At 35.1% G+C, this 18,189-nt stretch overlaps 1 protein-coding gene across 5 annotated transcripts in view; it reads left to right on the forward strand.

The window, feature by feature from the left end:
- Kcnh7 (potassium voltage-gated channel subfamily H member 7) overlaps positions 1–18,189 on the forward strand; it is a 467,602-nt gene that overhangs the window by 319,370 nt on the left and 130,043 nt on the right. For 3 of the 5 annotated variants that reach the window (XM_070021893.1, XM_070021895.1, XM_070021899.1), the window contains exons 6-7: positions 39–62; positions 8,676–8,890. In XM_070021893.1, coding sequence (XP_069877994.1) covers positions 39–62; positions 8,676–8,890 — 239 coding nt within the window. The remainder of the gene's footprint in view (positions 1–38; positions 63–8,675; positions 8,891–18,189) is intronic. The other 2 variants (XM_070021902.1, XM_070021909.1) reach the window with 1 other exon arrangement.

Below are 18,189 nucleotides of genomic sequence, written 5' to 3' on the forward strand. Positions count from 1 at the left end.
TTACTTCACTTGTCCCTCTTTTGTCTCCCTAACACTAGTTTCACGTTCCTGGATGGCAGGGGGTATGGTTTTAAGCTTACTGTAGTAGTATATTGTGCATGCATGAAAGTCATTTTCTATTTTTCCTCTATTATATTTTAATCATTTTAACTTGTGGTCCATATTAGTCTAAAATCACTGGCATGACCTACAGGGACCATAAAATAATGTTTAATTGGGTCTGAGTTCATTCAGATTCAGCTAAAACTTTGAAATTCACTTCTGTGTTCCACTATCTCAAAATAGATGAAAGGATTTTTTTAATGTAATAATCACATAGTCTCATTAAGTTGAAAACTCCTTGGCTTGGTCTTTTACCAGGCTGTGCATGCTGCTGTGGGTGTGAAGTTGGTGGCAGTGACTACCTTGTGCATGTGTGTTGCATGTAAGTCTCCACCAGTACCATCATGACTCAGAGTTTCCTGTTTGGGCCTTTTATGAATGTCATTAGTACTTGACCACTGTGAAATTTTGTGGATTGATTTCTTCTTTTCCTAATTAATTCAGATCTAATGGTGATTATGAATTAATAGTCCCAGAAACTAGGATGATATCTTATCAGCAGCCTGAGTAATTTGAAAATATGGGAATTTGCACCCTGCCTTTATTTTGTGAGCACTTCAAAGAGTCTATACAGAGGATCTTCAATTCTAGGGTGGAATTTCATTTGCATGATTATTCTTCTAGTAGCCTATTCACTGTGATTTCTAAAAGAGAGTGAATATTGTCAGCAGTAGTCGGTGGTTTTAGTTGACATAATTCAGAATGTAACCTCAAAACACCTAGCTCTTGACAATTTGCTTATGGGAAATGAGACTTATTTCAAATTTAACAATTTAATAATTATCTATGAATCAGCACACAGTAATTTGCCAGTGATATACAAAAAACTTCAAAAAAAGAAACTTCGTTGATGAACCCACATTTTCCCAAATAATTGGAAAATTAGGATGGCTTATCTTGCCAACTTGTAATCAGAGTTGGAGATATAGTTCAGTAATACCGTGATTCTGGTAGTCTATTCAAGGCCCTGATTTGAATCACAGCACCACAAAAATTAGCTAATACTAACTTAATTAGGTGAATGCAAGTAATTAGTTCACTTGTCAAAATAAATATTGTTTTTATTTCATAAGATAATCCATTAACCAATTCTTCATCCTCAATTCACCGTTGTGCAGTATCAGTTGTGTAAACAAAATTTCCCTTTCTTCTTAACAGAGATGTCAGGTGGTGAATCAATTTTAAATCACAGTTTTTAAAGAACAACTAATATGCTAGAAAGTGTAAATTATTTCCATATTTTGTCTTTGCTTCTAAGCCATGTTTAAATGAGGGAAAGGTTAAGAAATCAAAGGCATATTTACATACAACTTAACATGACAAATACATAATTATATTAAATGATTCCAATACCTAGTTGATCCAGGCATCATTTATTTACAAATTAAATAACTCAAGGATGCATTTGGAAGGGCTTCAAAATGTCTGGATTATTCCTTTTCCCTGAGGTGCTTGTCCACTCTTAGCTCAAGACACAGGCATCTTTAAGTCCAGAGGGTACAGTAACTTCAGGGAGGCTTGGTTTAGCTCCTATTATATACGATCATAGCCTAACTCCTTCCTGAAGTGCACTTGTCTTTTTGTCCCCATATCCTTAGGAGACAGATATTTTCTGGCCACTACTAATCTTCACATGAAATATCATAATATAAAGACAACAAATTGGTGCTCAATGTCTTCTAAAATAAAATAATTTCTACCTAACCTTTTTTGTAAAGATCTGTTTTGCTTTCCTTTAATTAATTTCTTTAATACTCTGACACTTTAAAATAAATAAAACCTCAAATCTCTAGAAAGCATAATCCATTTTTAATTAATGGATTGTGTTTTAATGAATAGGTGTATTTAAAAAATTTGAACAACTTATCTAAGATTCAGGAGAGGTATTCAACTTAACTCAGTAATTCCTATACTTATTTTTACCTGTACTGAATGGTTTGTCTCCCTAGTTTTCCAAATCACCAATTAAAAAAAATTCACTCTGAGGCAGGCACTGGTGACTCATGCCTGAAATCCTAGCTACTCAGGAGGCAGTTCAAAGCCAGCCCAGGTAGGAAAGCCTGTGAAAATCTTATCTCCAAAAAGTATGAAATGGAGCTTTGGCTCAAGTGTTAGCCTTGAGCACAGAAGCTCAGGGACAGCACTCAGGCCTTGAGTTCAAGCCCCAGAAGTGCACCTCCCCCCCCAAAATCACTGTGCTTAACCTCCTTAATAAATAATTCTCATAAAAATTTGCTCTTTTACTGTTTCCACTTCATTTTTTATTTCAAATAATTCTTCATTTCTCTAACATTGGTATGTTCTGCTTCCCACTGTCTATGAATTTGTAATATCAGTCAGAAACCAATTCAATCTCAACATTTGTAACAGCTTTCACCTCCTCTTTTAGCAGGAAACTATCAGACTTATAAATGAATAGATCTGACACAATTTGTTTTTGAAAAGTCCCACTGGATATTACCCAGAATCTTGTGATATTACAAGGATTGGCAAATTGATTTTCTGTGACAAAAATTTTCTTTTATAAATTATATGTCATTCAGTGAAACAGGAAATGTGGATATTTAATATAACTAATTTGATGAGAACTTCCTATATATATTTCTAAGTGTTAATCTTGTTGCCTTATGCTTATTGGCAGGCTTCTTTGGCAAAGCATAATTACCAAATGCTACATTTGCATTTTCTTTAGTGCTAAGGTGCTTCTGCTATTTGAGCTGTAATTTAACCAAATAAACCAAATTTAACCAAATAAACCAAATATCCAACAAACACTGTATAAAGACAGAGTGATTTTAAAGCCACCTATTTTACAGTTCACAATATGTACTTAAATTTTAACACCAACTTTTATTTGTTTGTCGGTCATGGGACTTGAATTCAGGGCCTGGGTACTGTTCCCCAAGCTCTTCAGCTCAAGAGTCTCACAGACTTTCCTGCCGGGGCTGGCTTTTAACCAAGATCCTTGGATCTTAGTCTCCTGAGTAGCTAGGATTATAGGCGTGAGCCACCAGAGCTCAGCTCTTAACAACATCTTAAAGAGAAAATATTCTCCTTTACTATGCTGTAACTCATGATACATGTAAATAGCCACACATCAGTATACTTAACAAATATTTTTCATGTAAAATTTTCCCCAGTTGTTATTTTGTAGCTTCATCTCTAAACATACAGATATTGCTTCATACTAAGAAATTGGCTTACTTTAATTTAGTCAGACACTTGTCACATATAAAAAATTTATTCAAGTGTTCAATAAACAAGTGACTACTTGTCAGTTATTTTCTGTCTTTTACTAAATACAGTGAAAAATTAATCTGGGCATCTATCCTGCAATATTTTACTAAAGAGCATCAAATACTCTGATATTCATTTGAGTTTTACATTTCTTTCACTTGACTGTATTATTTTTCCTTATTTCTGCCCACTCATCATTGTAAAAATCATTTACTTTGCTTTACAGGCTATTTTCCTTTCATTTCATTAGAACCTAAATCCTATCTGTTCATGATAACTGTCAGTGAGGCTTTCACCATTAAGACCTCCCTGATTATAGGCTTTGGAGGTAGGAAAGCTGGTATTTTGAGTTCTAATCCTTGAATCTCATGCCCTTCTGGCATCATATTCTGTCAAGGTAGGTTTAGCATTGTTGAGAAAAGTTACTGTTGGCTGGTGGTTACATCAGTAATCTTAGCTACTCAGGAGGCTGAGATCTGAGCATTGCTGTTCAAAGCCATCCTGGTCAGGAAAGTCCATGAGACTCTTATCTCCAATAAACTACTCAGAAAAAGCCAGAAAGGATGTGGTGGCTCAAGTGGTAGAGTGCTACCCTTGAACACAAAGAGGCTCTGTCAGGTATAGTGCCCAGGCCTCGAATTCAAGAGAGAGAGAGAGAGAGAGAGAAAGAGAGAAAGAGAAAGAGAGAGAGAGAGAGAGAGAGAGAGAGAGAGAGAGAGAGAGAGAGAGAGAGAGGCTATTGTTAATTCCTATTTTAAAGTGTTAGAATATTTTTCCATTAGAATTTAGACAGTTTTTTTTAATAACCCAAGTGAATATCTTGTATGCTCTGAATTCTACATATAAATATATTACTCAAAAAAATTGAAATATAGTCATCTTTGTTATATAGGATAAAATAAATAGTAAGTGTTTTATCTAAATAGCATGCACAATTGATTATGGATATACTAAGTATTTTCAAATTATTTAAAAGAAAGTCTAAGTTGATCATCTAAAGCCAATAATTTAAAAGAAAATTGAGCATTTAAAATATTCTGCATGGTAGGGAAAAAACAAAGGAGGAGGCAACAATGCTTGAGAAATGTACTCATTACCTTTCTAATGTAATTGTAACCCCTCTGTACAGGATTTTCAAAATAAAAGACTTATTAAAAACAAAAAAATAAAATATTCTCCACTAGTTTAACTAGTTAGTTAAACTAATTTGAGTGTGACATTTTATCAGTTTCTCAATTATATTAGATCTTATGTTTCATCGTGTCAACAACACTTTACAATACTCTCTTTACTATCCTGAAATGATATTCAGAGATCATTTAACATTTTTGGAAATTCAAGATGATCTATTAACTATAACATAAAGGGGAAATAAGAGGATATCAATTTATGATCAAATAATATTTATTTTAATGTTTATGTTCAAATATGATGCAAGAACATAAACTGTAATAATATATATGTTGAACTTGGCTTTAAAGGCATTAGAGATATAATAAAACATCCCAAATAAGAAAAAAATAAAATAATAGAGCAGAAACATACATGGATAGCAAAATATAACATGACATTACAATCAACCATGATAGATTGAACCTAAGTATGAATTTTAATAAGTGAAAAAATCAACATAAAATATATATGCAGAAAAACTGAGGAGAAAATAGAAAGTATTGTAATAAGTGTTCTAGAATTCAAACATGATTCTCAATGTGACAAAATATAGTAAATTATACAGAAGAAATACTGCTAAATGTTAGGACTTATATCTACTTTCTGTTAAAGATCATATTCATTATTAAGTAATGAGAAATAGAAGACTTGTTAGAAAAAAATGGTCATAGAGACACTGTAGAGAAATTTAGAAGATTTCTTAGGAATTATAGTATGAGATTGCAAGCCAATAGATGACCCCAAGACAAATAAACAAATATAAATGTTTAATTTTTAACACACATATTTCCTTTCATCATGCCATGTTTCATTTTATATGTGTAGAGGGATAATATTGAAAAATATGTTCGGACTGGGAACGTAGCTCAGTGGTACAGTGCTTGCCTTGCATGCCTGAAGCTCTGGGTTCGATTCCTCAGCACCACATTAGCAGAAAAGGCTGGAAGTGGCACTGTGGCTCAAGTGGTAGAGTGCTAGCCTTGAGCTGAAGAGCTGAGGGACAGTGCCCAGGCCCAGAGTTCAGGCCCCACGACCAGGAAAAAAAAGAAGAAGAAAAATGTTTAATAGAAATTTTATTTATGATCTTAGTGTGATTAATGAAACTACGAACAAAGTCTTATCCATTCCAATATAGATAAAATAGGCTTCAGATCGTTTAGTTTACAATATTTCTACCAGACAAGTACTGTAAATTCAATACTGTCTAGGTCTCTCAAACTCCATAAAGGTCTAGGTAATGTAATTTCCCCAAATAATTTACAATTTTAATAAAGTTATAAACAGAGCAATGTTTAATCTTCACTCATCATGTAGTTTTAAATTTGGAAATTATAATGTATATTGAAACTATGTTAAAATCACATCTTGTTGGTTTATTTGAAACAAAGATTAATTCAAGGCTTAGATCATTATAAACAAAAGTTTTTAACCAATGTGGAGGTCTTGTGGGATATTTGGGACAATTTTTCAAGGTGAGCAAATGATCATTTTAATTTCCTCCATCATGATGACACCATATGTCCTCACAGATGAAGTACTACAGAGACTATATTATAATCAGTGCAACCAAAGCAATGGAGTGGAGTTCATTAAAGATTCCTCATCACAATAACAATTTAAAAAACTGCAAATAGTATTCCCTACCTATAAACAGCACAGATGTAGACAGCTCTGAAGACAGTTTGCTACAGAAATCCAGAATAATGGACACTACAGAAGTAGAAATGAAAAAGGATATAAAGAATTTCAAAATAGTTTAGCTTTACAGTGTTATATATTCTTTTGTCTCTATTCCCCATGTGGTATTAAATTGCTGAAGGAGTAAAATATTGCATTACAGCTGGGGAAAAGACAATGTCTAAGAAGTCTGAAGTCCCTGTATATTTTGCAATGCTTAAATGCTAATATATACCCCCATGATACAGAAATTGAAGGCTCTAGCCCAGTATTGGTTATCCCACTTGTGACCCTAGCTACTCTGGAGGTTTGAGATTTGAGGATCATCATTCAAAGCCAGCCCACCAGAGAATGACTGAGAGACTCTTATCTCCAAAGTAACCACCAGAAAAAGCTGAAAATGGAGCGGTGGCTTAAGTGGGAGAGCACTAGAGATATTGCCCAAGCTTGAGTTCAAGCCATAGAAATAGAACAAATAAGGATTTTTTCTGAACTATTTTTGATAATTAACAATTATATGGGCTAGTAATTCTACAAGGACCTAAGGAATGGGTTTTCTGTCGGAAGCTTAGAGTAATTTGGTTCAACTTTGGCTCTTATGTATACCCTTGTTAAATAAGAGGGACTATTGATACGCAAAGAAGCATAGGGAAGGCAATAAATACCCAGAGCTCAATGACAGTTTTCATCTAGATGGACCTGGTTATCATCATGGGAGTGACCCAGGCCCCTGGAAGAAAATGCAACTCATGTAAGGGAAATGAAAAATTGATGTGGAAGTGAATTTGGTCAGTGTTCATTGTTTACATATATAAAAATATTCTAATAAAATCTCTTCATACTACAAATGTGGGCTAAGCCAAAATGAAATTATTTTGGCTGGAGACTTGGTTTAAGTAGTAGAATAGTTTCCTAGCAAAATGCCTAGCCCTGAGTTCAAATGCTATCATCAAACTAAAATTAAAAGGAAAATAAATTTCAAAACTGGACAAAGAAGTATATCTTTAAAAATACCTGAAAATGTACTGAAATTTACTTTAAACTTTTATGGTAACATAATCATTTATAAATAAATGTAATGTGATTTTTTTCCCATTAACTATAAATAAAATGATAAATAACATTTCTCAGCATTATATTTTGATCTGAATTATTTGAGTCAAAAGTGCAAACTCTGTAATTCTAAAAAAATGTACACTCTGGGGCTGGGAAAGTGGCTTAGTGGAAGTGCATGCCTAGCATGCCTGGGTATCACATAAACAGAAAAGGCCAGAAGTAGTTCTATGGCTCAAGTGGTAGAGTGCTAACCTTGTGCAAAAGAAGCTCAGGGACAGTGCCCAGGCCCTGAGTTCAAGCCCCAGGACTGGCTAAAAAATGTATTCCCTATTTGGTAATTAAAATATATTTTAACCTTTAAAATACGTGCATTTTATTTTTGACAGGGAAAATGCATAAGCAAAATATGTTGAGTAGCTAGATCATTCATACAAGTTGTATATTTTACCAGTCCTTCCAACACAATGATAATATAAAATATTAGCAGACTTAGGGTTTTTATAACTACTCTCCCTCCACAAGAAAAACACAAGTATAAAACTTTCCAAATTATCTTTATGCGAAATGTCTAGCAAGTAACAACCCCACACACAGTCTCTTATCCTTGATTATTTTTTGTCGTAGTAGACCGAAAAGAGCATTTTTCTTTCTTGATTTCTTTTTCAGTCTTTGGGATATTTGCTTAGAAAGTGGCCAGTCTTAAATGTAAATGTAATATTTAAAAGTCTCAATTAGGTTCCAAAGGTTTTCAATAGATGTGCACAGGCATGCACGTGTACGTGTGCACTTGTGCGTGTGCACGCGCACGTGCGGGCGCGCACACACACACACACACACGAACATTTTGTCCTGTTCTATTGGTTTAACACTTTTCAAGTCTCTGTAGAGGATTTTATATGGATATTGAAAGCATGTGAAGGAACCTGATGGCTGGACCTTTCACAGAGACACAGAGAAGGATGTGAACTGGATCAGGGTAGATGATCTATTATTCATAAATTTAATGGCCAATATGGTATTATTCATAGGTAACTTTTCCTTTTACTTGTCACATTATAAAACAAAATTCATTAAAACTTTGAAAGTAGGATTTGACTAGTTATTGGGTGTAGAGTTTAATAGTTTTATTTATGAAAACAAGAAGGTGCACATTGAAGTTATTCTTTGCTGTCTCAAGGCAAATCTAAGGCCTAGCTAGGGTTTTATTTTCTTTTTGTTTCTGTTTTTGCTTTTTTTTTTTTCTTCTTGAGACTCACATGTTGCTTTGTGTGGCAAAACATGACCCAAACTTCTGTGTTCATATATTATCAGGCTATGTTTAGTCACATCTGGGCCACATTGCTCATGAGTCATTAACAGAGCATTCAGATCATCTCTTTTTTTTATACTTCTTCCGATGTTATTTTTATAAATACTTTTTAATTTTTTAGGGCCTTTTAATCATATCAAGTCCAGCCTCCTGGGGTCTACATCGGATTCGAACCTCAACAAATACAGCACCATTAACAAGATTCCACAGCTCACTCTGAATTTTTCAGATGTCAAAACTGAAAAAAAGAATACATCCCCTCCTTCTTCGGATAAAACTATTATTGCACCCAAGGTTAAAGATCGAACGCACAATGTGACTGAAAAAGTTACGCAGGTATGACATACTTTTACTATCAATTTCAACTGCTTTGGAAATTATTTTCTGTATCATAAATTGTCAGTGGCTGTGAGATGTCTATACTTCTATTTAGCCCAAGATGTTGTATGGCTCCTTGAAAACAACAGATAAAGATATATAACTGGTTTTTAATCTGTTACTAGACTAAATGTAACAGGGCTAAGCTGATATGATATTCTGTGCTTTAGATGGGGACAAGCCTGTGATTCATCATGTTTGGACATTTATTGTTTTACTGACAACTCTCCTGTTATTAAAAATGGTGTTTCTGGGCTGGGAAGGTGGCTCAGTGGTAGAGCGCTTGTCTTGCATGCTCGAGGCCCTGGGTTTGATTCCTTAGCACCACATAAACAAAAAGAAAAAAGCCGGAAGTGGCGCTGTGGCTCAAGTGGTAGAGCACTAGCCTTGAGCTGAAGAGCTGAGGGACAGTGCCCAGGCCCAGAGTTCAGGCCCCACGACCGGAAAAAAAAATAAAAAAATAAAAATGGTGTTTCTAATGTAATGAATGTCTATTGAATTGGGATTTACTCTTAGTGGTGGCCTCCTTTTTGTGCATGCTCTGCTAAAAAAAAGTCAGATAATAGTCAGTTGACTTGGGGGAAGACTTGTCAGAGATGATGAAAAGTCAGAGTGAAATAATGCATTTTACAAGAAAAAATACTTCATTGTATTCAAATAATATTGCACCTTGAACTATGATACAGAGGTATTATGTAGGAAAAGTCTTGCCTCAAAGAATAAAGATGATTTGTAGTTATTACATCAAAATACTAAGCTAAGCAATACCTACATTTTGCTTATAATGCATTTACATTGTTAGGAATTCATAACTCTAAAAATTGTCAAGTAAACAGTTCTTGTACAAACAACTTGTTTAGTATATTTGTGTAGCAATTCATTGCATTAACTACCCACAATCTCAAGGTATAGCTTGACAAGCACTGAAGATTTTTACATAGGAAGGTTTTACTACAACTGTAATGACTACAAATAATACTGTACTTCTATTATGTACTTCTTATATGTGTGAACTGAAATAGCTATGAGAAGGAATGAATCTGTTATATATAGAATCAACTTTTACTTTAGAAAGTAAATTATGTCTATCATTTTTAGCATCCCTAGTGCACATTTTAATATTCATGGGGTAATGAAAAATACTACTTAAGGTAGTTCACTTTTCTTAGCTTACATAGGTAAAATAGGTTTAACTATGGTATGTGGATAGTTTATTGTACATATTGTACTGATACCATATTGATAGCTTTGAATTTTGAGATTTTTATTTTATGTTTTTATTGTAAAAATAGTATACAGAGGGATTATAGTTACATGAGTAAGATAATGAGTACATTTCCTATGGAGCATTGCTACCTCCTCCTTTGTTTTACCCCTACCATCCCTTCCCACCCCACCTCCCTGATTCCCCCCCCCCAAGTTGCAAAGTTCATTTTCTATATAGTGTCTTGCATATCTCATTGTTACAATGGGTCAACCTGTATCCTTGTTATAGTATTTTGTTGTAGCATTTCGCTACCCCTCCTCAAATTAGAAATATGTATATACAAGATGCAGGACACCACAATTCAAATACAGTGGAAAACAGGGTGGTGGAAAAACATACGATACATTAAAAATAATAGCAAGAACAAAAAACAAGTTGTGTCCCTATCTTGGGGTTCATTTCACTTAACAACATCTTATATGGTCATATGTACATAACTTTTAACCTTTTCTGCTTGTCCTCGACTTATACTAGTTACTGCAAATAAGAGAGACCATGGGAGCCATGTTTCTTTGGGCCTGGCTTACATCACTTAATATATATTTTTCCAAATCTTTCCATATCATAACAAATGGGGAAATGTCATTCTTTCTGATGGAGGCATAGAATTCCATTGTGTATATATACCACATTTTCTTGATCCATTCATCTACTGAGGGGCATCTGGTTTGGTTCCATATCTTAGCTATGGTCAATAATGCTGTAATAAATATAGTTGTGCTGGTAGCTTTAGTATAGCCTTGTTTGTGATCGTTTGGGTAAATGCCCAAAAGTGGGATTGCTGGGTCATAGGGGAGCTCTATGTGGAGTCTTTTGAGGAACCTCCATACTGCTTTCCAAAGTGGTTGAACAAGTTTACACTCCCAACAACAATGCAATAGGGTTCCCTTTGGCCACATCCCCTCCAGCATCTGTTGTTATTAGAGTTCTTGATTATAGCCATTCTAACTAGGGTGAGGTGGAATCTTAATGTTGTTTCGATTTGCATTTCTTTTATGGCTAGAGTGGTTGAACATTTCTTCATGTGTCTATTGGCCATTCTTATTTCCTCTTCAGAGAAGTTTCTCTTTAAGTCGTTAGCCCACTTATTAATGGGGCAGTTCTTTCTTTGAGGATTTGTTGTTAGGGGTTTAATTTTTTGAGTTCTAAGTATATTTTAGATATGAGACCCTTATCCATTGTACGGCTAGTAAAGATATTCTCTGAATCCCTGAGCTTTCTATTGATCTTGCTAGCTATGTCTTTTGCCATGCAGAAACTCTGCAATTTCATGCAATCCCATTTGTCCAACCTTTCTTTGATTTGTTGTATTTCTGGGTCTTTATTTAAGAAAATTTTGGCCTGTGCCAAGGTGCCCTAGTTTCTCCTATTCCATCCTGTAATATTTTCAGGGTGCCTGCTTTGACATCGAAGTCTTTGATCCATTTGGAGTTGATTCTGGTGCAGGGTGATATATGAGGATCTAGCTTTAGTTTTCTACAGGTGTTTAAACAATTTTGCCAGCACTATTTACTGAAGAGGCCGTCTTTTTTCCATTCTATTTTTTAGCTCCCTTATCGAACATTAGGTGGCTATAGGTCTGTGGGTTCATTTCTGGGTATTCAGTTCTATTCCATTCGTCTTCGGGTCCGTTCTTGTGCCAGTACCAAGCTGTTTTCATTATTGTGGCTTTGTAGTAGAGTTTGAAATTTGGTATTGCTATTCCTCCAGGATTTTTTTTGAGATTCTTTTTTTAAATGTATCTTATTGTAATTGTAGAGGGGATGTACAGAGGGGTTAGAGTTATATAACGCAGATACATTTCTTATTGAACCGTGTCATCTCTTCCTTTGTTCTCTCCTAATTTTACCCTCCAGTACCCACCCATATGTTGGATTGTTCATTTTCCACAGAGTTCAGTTAGTACCACTGCTATATTTGTTCATCCTTTGTCCCACCTTTTCTGTGTCCATCATTACCCTGCCAAAGACAAATACACTACAAAACCAGACAAAAGGAAAAGAAAACTACAACAACATTTCATTTCTATTTCTTGGAGTTCATTTTGTAATTTTTGTTGTTGTTGGTGGTGGTCATGGGGCCTGAACTCTGGGCCTGGGCACGGTCCCTCAGCTCTTCAGCTCAAGGCTAGTGCTCTACCACTTGAGCCACAGTGCCACTTTCAGCTTTTTCTGCTTTATGTGGTGCTGAGAAATCTAACTCAGGGCCTCATGCATACAAGGCAAGTACGCTACTACTGAGCCACCTTCCCAGTCTGTAAAAAATATTATTTTATAAGATCATATACACATAGCTATTGAGACTTTGTGATCTGCTCTTTGGTTTCACTGTGTGAATGTCCAGAGGCCCATATAATTAATCATGTCTCAATGCATTTTCTTTTTACCATCCAGTGTGTTTACTTGTAGATTTATGGATACATTCTAGTTATAACAAATTAGAGAAACCATGCAACCTATGTTTCTCTGGGTCTGGCTTACTCTACTTAATCGAATTTCCAAGTCTTTTCATTTCCTTACTAATGGTTTAATATCATTCTTACTGATGGAAGCATTGAATTCCATTATCTATATATATCACATTTCTTGATCCATTCATCCAGAGAGAGGCATCTGGATCACTTCCATATGTTAGCTTTGGTAAACAATGCTACAATGAATATGGTTGTGCTGGTAGCTTTGGTGTGGCATTGTTTGTGTTCTATTTGATAAATGCCCAGGAACAGAATTGCTGAGTCATAGGTTAGTCTTTTGAAAAACCTCCATCCTCCTTTCCAGAGTGGTTGAACAAGTTTACATTCCCATAAACAGTGTAGAGTTGTTGTTTTTTGCCACATCTCTGGCAACATTTATTATTGTTAGTTTTCTTGATAATTGCCATTCTAAGTGGGGTGAAGTACATTCCCAGTGTTGTTTTAATTTCCATTTCTTTTATGGCTATAGATGTGAAACATTCCTTCATGTGACTATTGGGCATTCTTACTTTTTCCTCTGGAAGTCTCTCTTTACATCTTTCACCCATTGGTTAAATGGGTAGTTGATTTTTTGAGGGTTTATTTGAGAGAGGGTTAATTTTTGGAGTTCGAAGTATATTTTAGATATAAGGGGTTATCTGATGCATAGCTGGTAAAAAAAAAAAAATCTCCCATTCTTCAAGCTTTCTATTAATCGTGTTAACTATTCAGAAGTGCAGAAACACTTCAGTTTGATACAATCCCATTTATCCAGTCCTTCTTTTATCTATTTATTCTCATTATTGATGTACAGAATTGCTAATGAGTTTTGTTGGTTGATTTTATACACTGCTACTTTCCAAACTTTAGAATCAGTTTGGGCAACTGAAATCTATAGGGTTCTTTAAATATAGGATCATATCACCTGCAAAGAGGGAGAGTTTTACTTCTTTCTGTTTTTGGATCCATTTGATATTTTTATATTGCTGCATTACTGTTGCTAGAGTTGCAGTACTATGCTGAAGAGGAGTGGAGAGAGTGGACATCCTTATCTCATTCCTGATTTTAGAGGAAATTGTTTTAATTTTTCCCTATTAAGTATAAAGCTGGCTGTAATGTCATATACAGCCCTTAATATATTGAGAAATGTTTCATGGATTCCTAGCTTCTCCAGAACTTTTATCATAGGTCCCATGGTTTCCCTTATTTGCAATATATAGTATAGGTATGAGTCAAGCGGAAAAGGTCAGATAATGTGATGTTAGGAAAATGAACCCTTAAATATGTATTTTAATGTTTTCATTTCTTTCATGCATGTGTTTCTAACGCATTTATAAGATTATTTCTTTTGCTTTGTATGTCCCTCCCCCACAGTGTAACCCCCGCTTTCACTATATTTGATGTCTGTATAACATGTGGAGGAGATGGGGACAAACAAGTCGTTTAAGGATTCAGGTGGACCTGTTGCAACAATGAGAAGTACAAAATGTCATGTCAAAACCAGCTTTACAATGTCGGTGTGGGGGGCGGAGGGGGGTATAATTGGGTGGGGGGAGAGGGGAGGCTGGGAAGGGAGGTGAAGGGTAAACAAAGGAGGAGGCTGCAATGCTTGGTAAGAAATGTATGCATTATCCTGCCCATGTAATTGTAGCCCCTCTGTACAGTATGTTCTCAAATAAAATTAAATTAAATTTAAAAAATTAAAAAAAAGAGGTATTAACTCTTGTCAAATGCTTTTTCTTCATATATTGAGATGATCATATAGTTCTTGTCTTGCTTTTGATGATATGTTGAATTACATTTATTGATTTGTGTTTATTGAACCAACTTTACATCCCTGAATTGAATCATGAATCCTGTTTGATCTTAGTGTATGGTGTTGTTTTTTGTTTTTTGTTTGTTTGGGGTCTTTTTGTTGTTGTTGTTAGTTGTTGAATTCAGTTGGCCAGAATTTTACTGAGAAGTTTTGCTTTAGTGTTCATCAAAAAGATGAGTCTATAGTTCTTTTAATTTGATGAATACTCTGTCTAGTTTTGGGATGAGTGTTTTTTGGGGGGGAGAAGGGGGGTCCGATTGTGGGGCCTGAACTCTGGGCCTGGGCGCTGTCGCTCAGCTCTTCAGCTCAAGGCTAGCACTCTACCACTTGAGCCACAGCGCCACTTCCGGCTTTTATCTTTTTACTTATGTGGTGTTAAGGAATTGAACCCAGGGCCTCAAGCATGCAAGGCAAGCACTCTACCACTGAGCCACCTTCCCAGCCCAATTGGGATGAGTGTTATCTGGTGTTGGCAATATGTTTAGTAGTGATCTTTTCCTTTCTATTTCATTTAAGAGTTTGAGAAGTCTTGGAGTGAGTTTTCCTTTAAAGGTCTTATGGAATTCAGCTATAAATCCATTAGGTCATGGGCTTTTCTTGGATGGGAGATCTTTTATTGCCAGTTTTTATCCTCTTTATGATTTTTTATTTTATTTTATAGTAAAGGTAATGTACAGAAGGGTACAGAGAAGGCATTCTCTCCCAGTATTTTTTCCTCCCAGCTTCCCTCCCTCTAAAGTTGTATCAATCATTTTCAACATAGTGACAAGTGGGTTTCACTGCTGATTTGGTTCCCTTTTGTCCCACAATTTCTGTGCTTCCCCTTTCCCTCCCAAAATCAGAGTAACTTATACACAAGACAAAGGGTACAGAAATCAAAAACAGCAAGAGAAGGAAAGAAAAAAGAACTGAAAATTCTAATTTTAAAAAAACCCTTACTTCCATTTCTTGGAGTTTATGTCAATAAGCATAATTTTATATGACCCCTTGCACATAGCTATTGAGCCCTTGTGATCCTCTCCTAAGATTATCAATAGAGTACTCCCCCATGACCCAGAAATCCTACTTCTGGGCATCTATCCAATGACCACAAACCAGGCCACCAACACAATCATGTTCATTGCAACATTATTTACCAATGCCTAGATATAGAATCAACCAGATGCCCCTTAGCAGATGAATGGATCAAGAAAATGTGGTATATATATATATATATATATATATATATATATATATATATATATATGCAATGTAATTCTATGTTTCCATCAGACATACTGACATTGCCTCACTTGTAAGGAAATGGAAAAACTGAAAAAAATATTAAGCAAAGTAAGCCACACCCAAAGAAACTTAGGCTGCATGGTTTCCCTCATTTGTTGTAACTAGAATGTGCCCATAAATCTACAAGTAAGCCCAATGGATACTAAAAGACAAATAATTACACCTGGAAATGATTAATTAAACGTCGATTTTATTGTCATTTCAATTTCATTATTTGTTATGGGTCAATTTAATTAGTTTAAAACTTGGTTTAGTTTGAAAATGTCAATGTTCTCTAGGAATGCTTCCATTTCTCCCAGATTCTCCACATGTTGGCATAAAGGTTGAAAACAATTTCCTTATTTTATTGTAATCTTGCTTATTTCTGTTGTGATGTTCCCATTTTTATCTCTAGTTTTATTGAGTGTGTTCTTTCTTTTTTAATTAGATTTATTAAACATCTGCCAATTTTATTCATTTTTTTTTCAAAGAACTAACTTAGCATTCTTTCTAGGTTTGTTTAGTCTCTAATTTATTTATGGCTTAATTTTCGTTATTTGTTTCCATCTACTAGTTTAGAGTTTGGTTTGTTCCTGATTTTCAAGTTGCTTTAAGTGTATCAAAAAGTGTTGATTCGAGATTTCCCCAATTTGTTGATGTAGGCTTTCAGAGCTATACACTTTCCTGAGTATGGCATTTGTTGTGTCTCAGAGGAACTGGTATTTTCTTTTATTGTGACAATTCTTTTTAAAAATGTTAATGTTTTTTATTGTGAAAATGCTGTACAGAGGGATTACAGTTACATGAGCAAGGTAATGAGTACATTTCTTATCAAGCATTGTTGCCGCCTCCCTTGATTTTCCTCTACCATCCCTTCCTTCCCACCTCTACAACTACACCCCTGCACTATGCCTAAATTGTAAAGTTTGTTTTTCATCATAGTGTCTTGTATACCTCATTGTTACAATGGGTCAACCTGTATCCCTATTTAAACATTCCCCTCCCCAAATTATACCAACATCAAATACAGTGAAAACAGGGGTTATACCATGTGGGGGGGACATACAAAGCAACAAAAAAATCACATGGTACTTTATAAATATATTAGAAAAATAGCAAAAAAAGAAAAAAAACACTTGTGTCCCTATCTTGGGGTTCATTTTGCATAACTTCATCTTATCTGGTCATATATATATAGCTTTTGATCTTTTCTACTTGTCCCAGACATATACTTGTTATTGCGAATAAGGGAAACCATGGGATCTATGTTTCTTTGGGATTGGCTTACTTCACTTAATATAATTTTTCCAAGTCTTTCCATTTCCTAACAATGGGGCTATGTCATTCTTTCTGATGGAGGCATAGAATTCCATTATATATATATATATATATATATATATATATACATACATACATACATACATACATACATACCAAATTTTCTTGATCTGTTCATTTACTGAGGGACTGAGGGGCATCTGGGTTGGTTCCATATCTTAGCTATGGTACATAATGCTGCAATAAACATAGTAGTGCTGGTAGCTTTAGTCTGGTCTTGTTTGTTATCATTTGGGTAAATGCCCAAAAATGGGATTGCTGGGTCTTAGCAGAATATGGGGAGCCTTTTGAGGAAGCTCCATACTGCTCTCCAAAGAGGTTGAACAAGTTTATACTCCCACCAACAATGCAGTAGGGTTCCCTTCTCTTCATATCCCCTCCAGCATCTGTTGTTATTAGATTTCTAGATTATAGCCATTCTAACTAGGGTGAGGTGGAATCTCAATATTGTTTTGATTTGCATTTCTTTTATGGATAGAGAGGTTGAGCATTTCTTCATGTGTCTATTGCCCATTCTTATTTCCTCTTCAGAGAAGTTTCTCTTTAAGTCTTTAGTTCACATATTTATTGGGCAGTTGTTTCTTTGAGGATTTGTTGTTGGGGGATTTAATTTTTTGAGTTCCAAGTATATTTTAGATATGAGACCAGTGTCCATTGTATGGCTAGTGAAGATTTTCTCCCAATCCATGGGCTTTCTATTGATCTTGCTTGCTATGTTCTTTGCCATGCAGAAACTGTGCAATTTCATGCAGTCTCATCTGTCCAACCTTTCTTTGATTTGTTGTGTTTCTGGGTCTCTATTAAAAAAATTTCAGCCTGTGCCAAGGGGACCTATGGTTTCTCCTATTCCATCCTGTAATATTTTCAACGTGTCTGCTTTGACTCCGAGGTCTTTGATCCACTTGGAGTTCATTCTGCTGCAGGGTTATATACAAGGATCTGGATTTAGTTTTCTACAAGTGATTAACCAATTTTGCCAGCACCATTTATTGAAGAGGCTTTCTTCCATTCTTTTTGTTTTAGCTCCCTTATTTTGGAAGATTAGGTTGCTATAGGTCTTTGGGTTCATTTCTGGATTTTCAATTCTATTCCATTGGTCCTGAGGTCTTTTCTTGTGACAG

Source organism: Dipodomys merriami, unplaced genomic scaffold (assembly GCF_024711535.1).
Source record: "Dipodomys merriami isolate MVZ:Mamm:240054 unplaced genomic scaffold, mDipMer1.0.p SCAF_1, whole genome shotgun sequence".
NCBI classification, from domain to species: Eukaryota; Metazoa; Chordata; class Mammalia; order Rodentia; family Heteromyidae; genus Dipodomys; species Dipodomys merriami.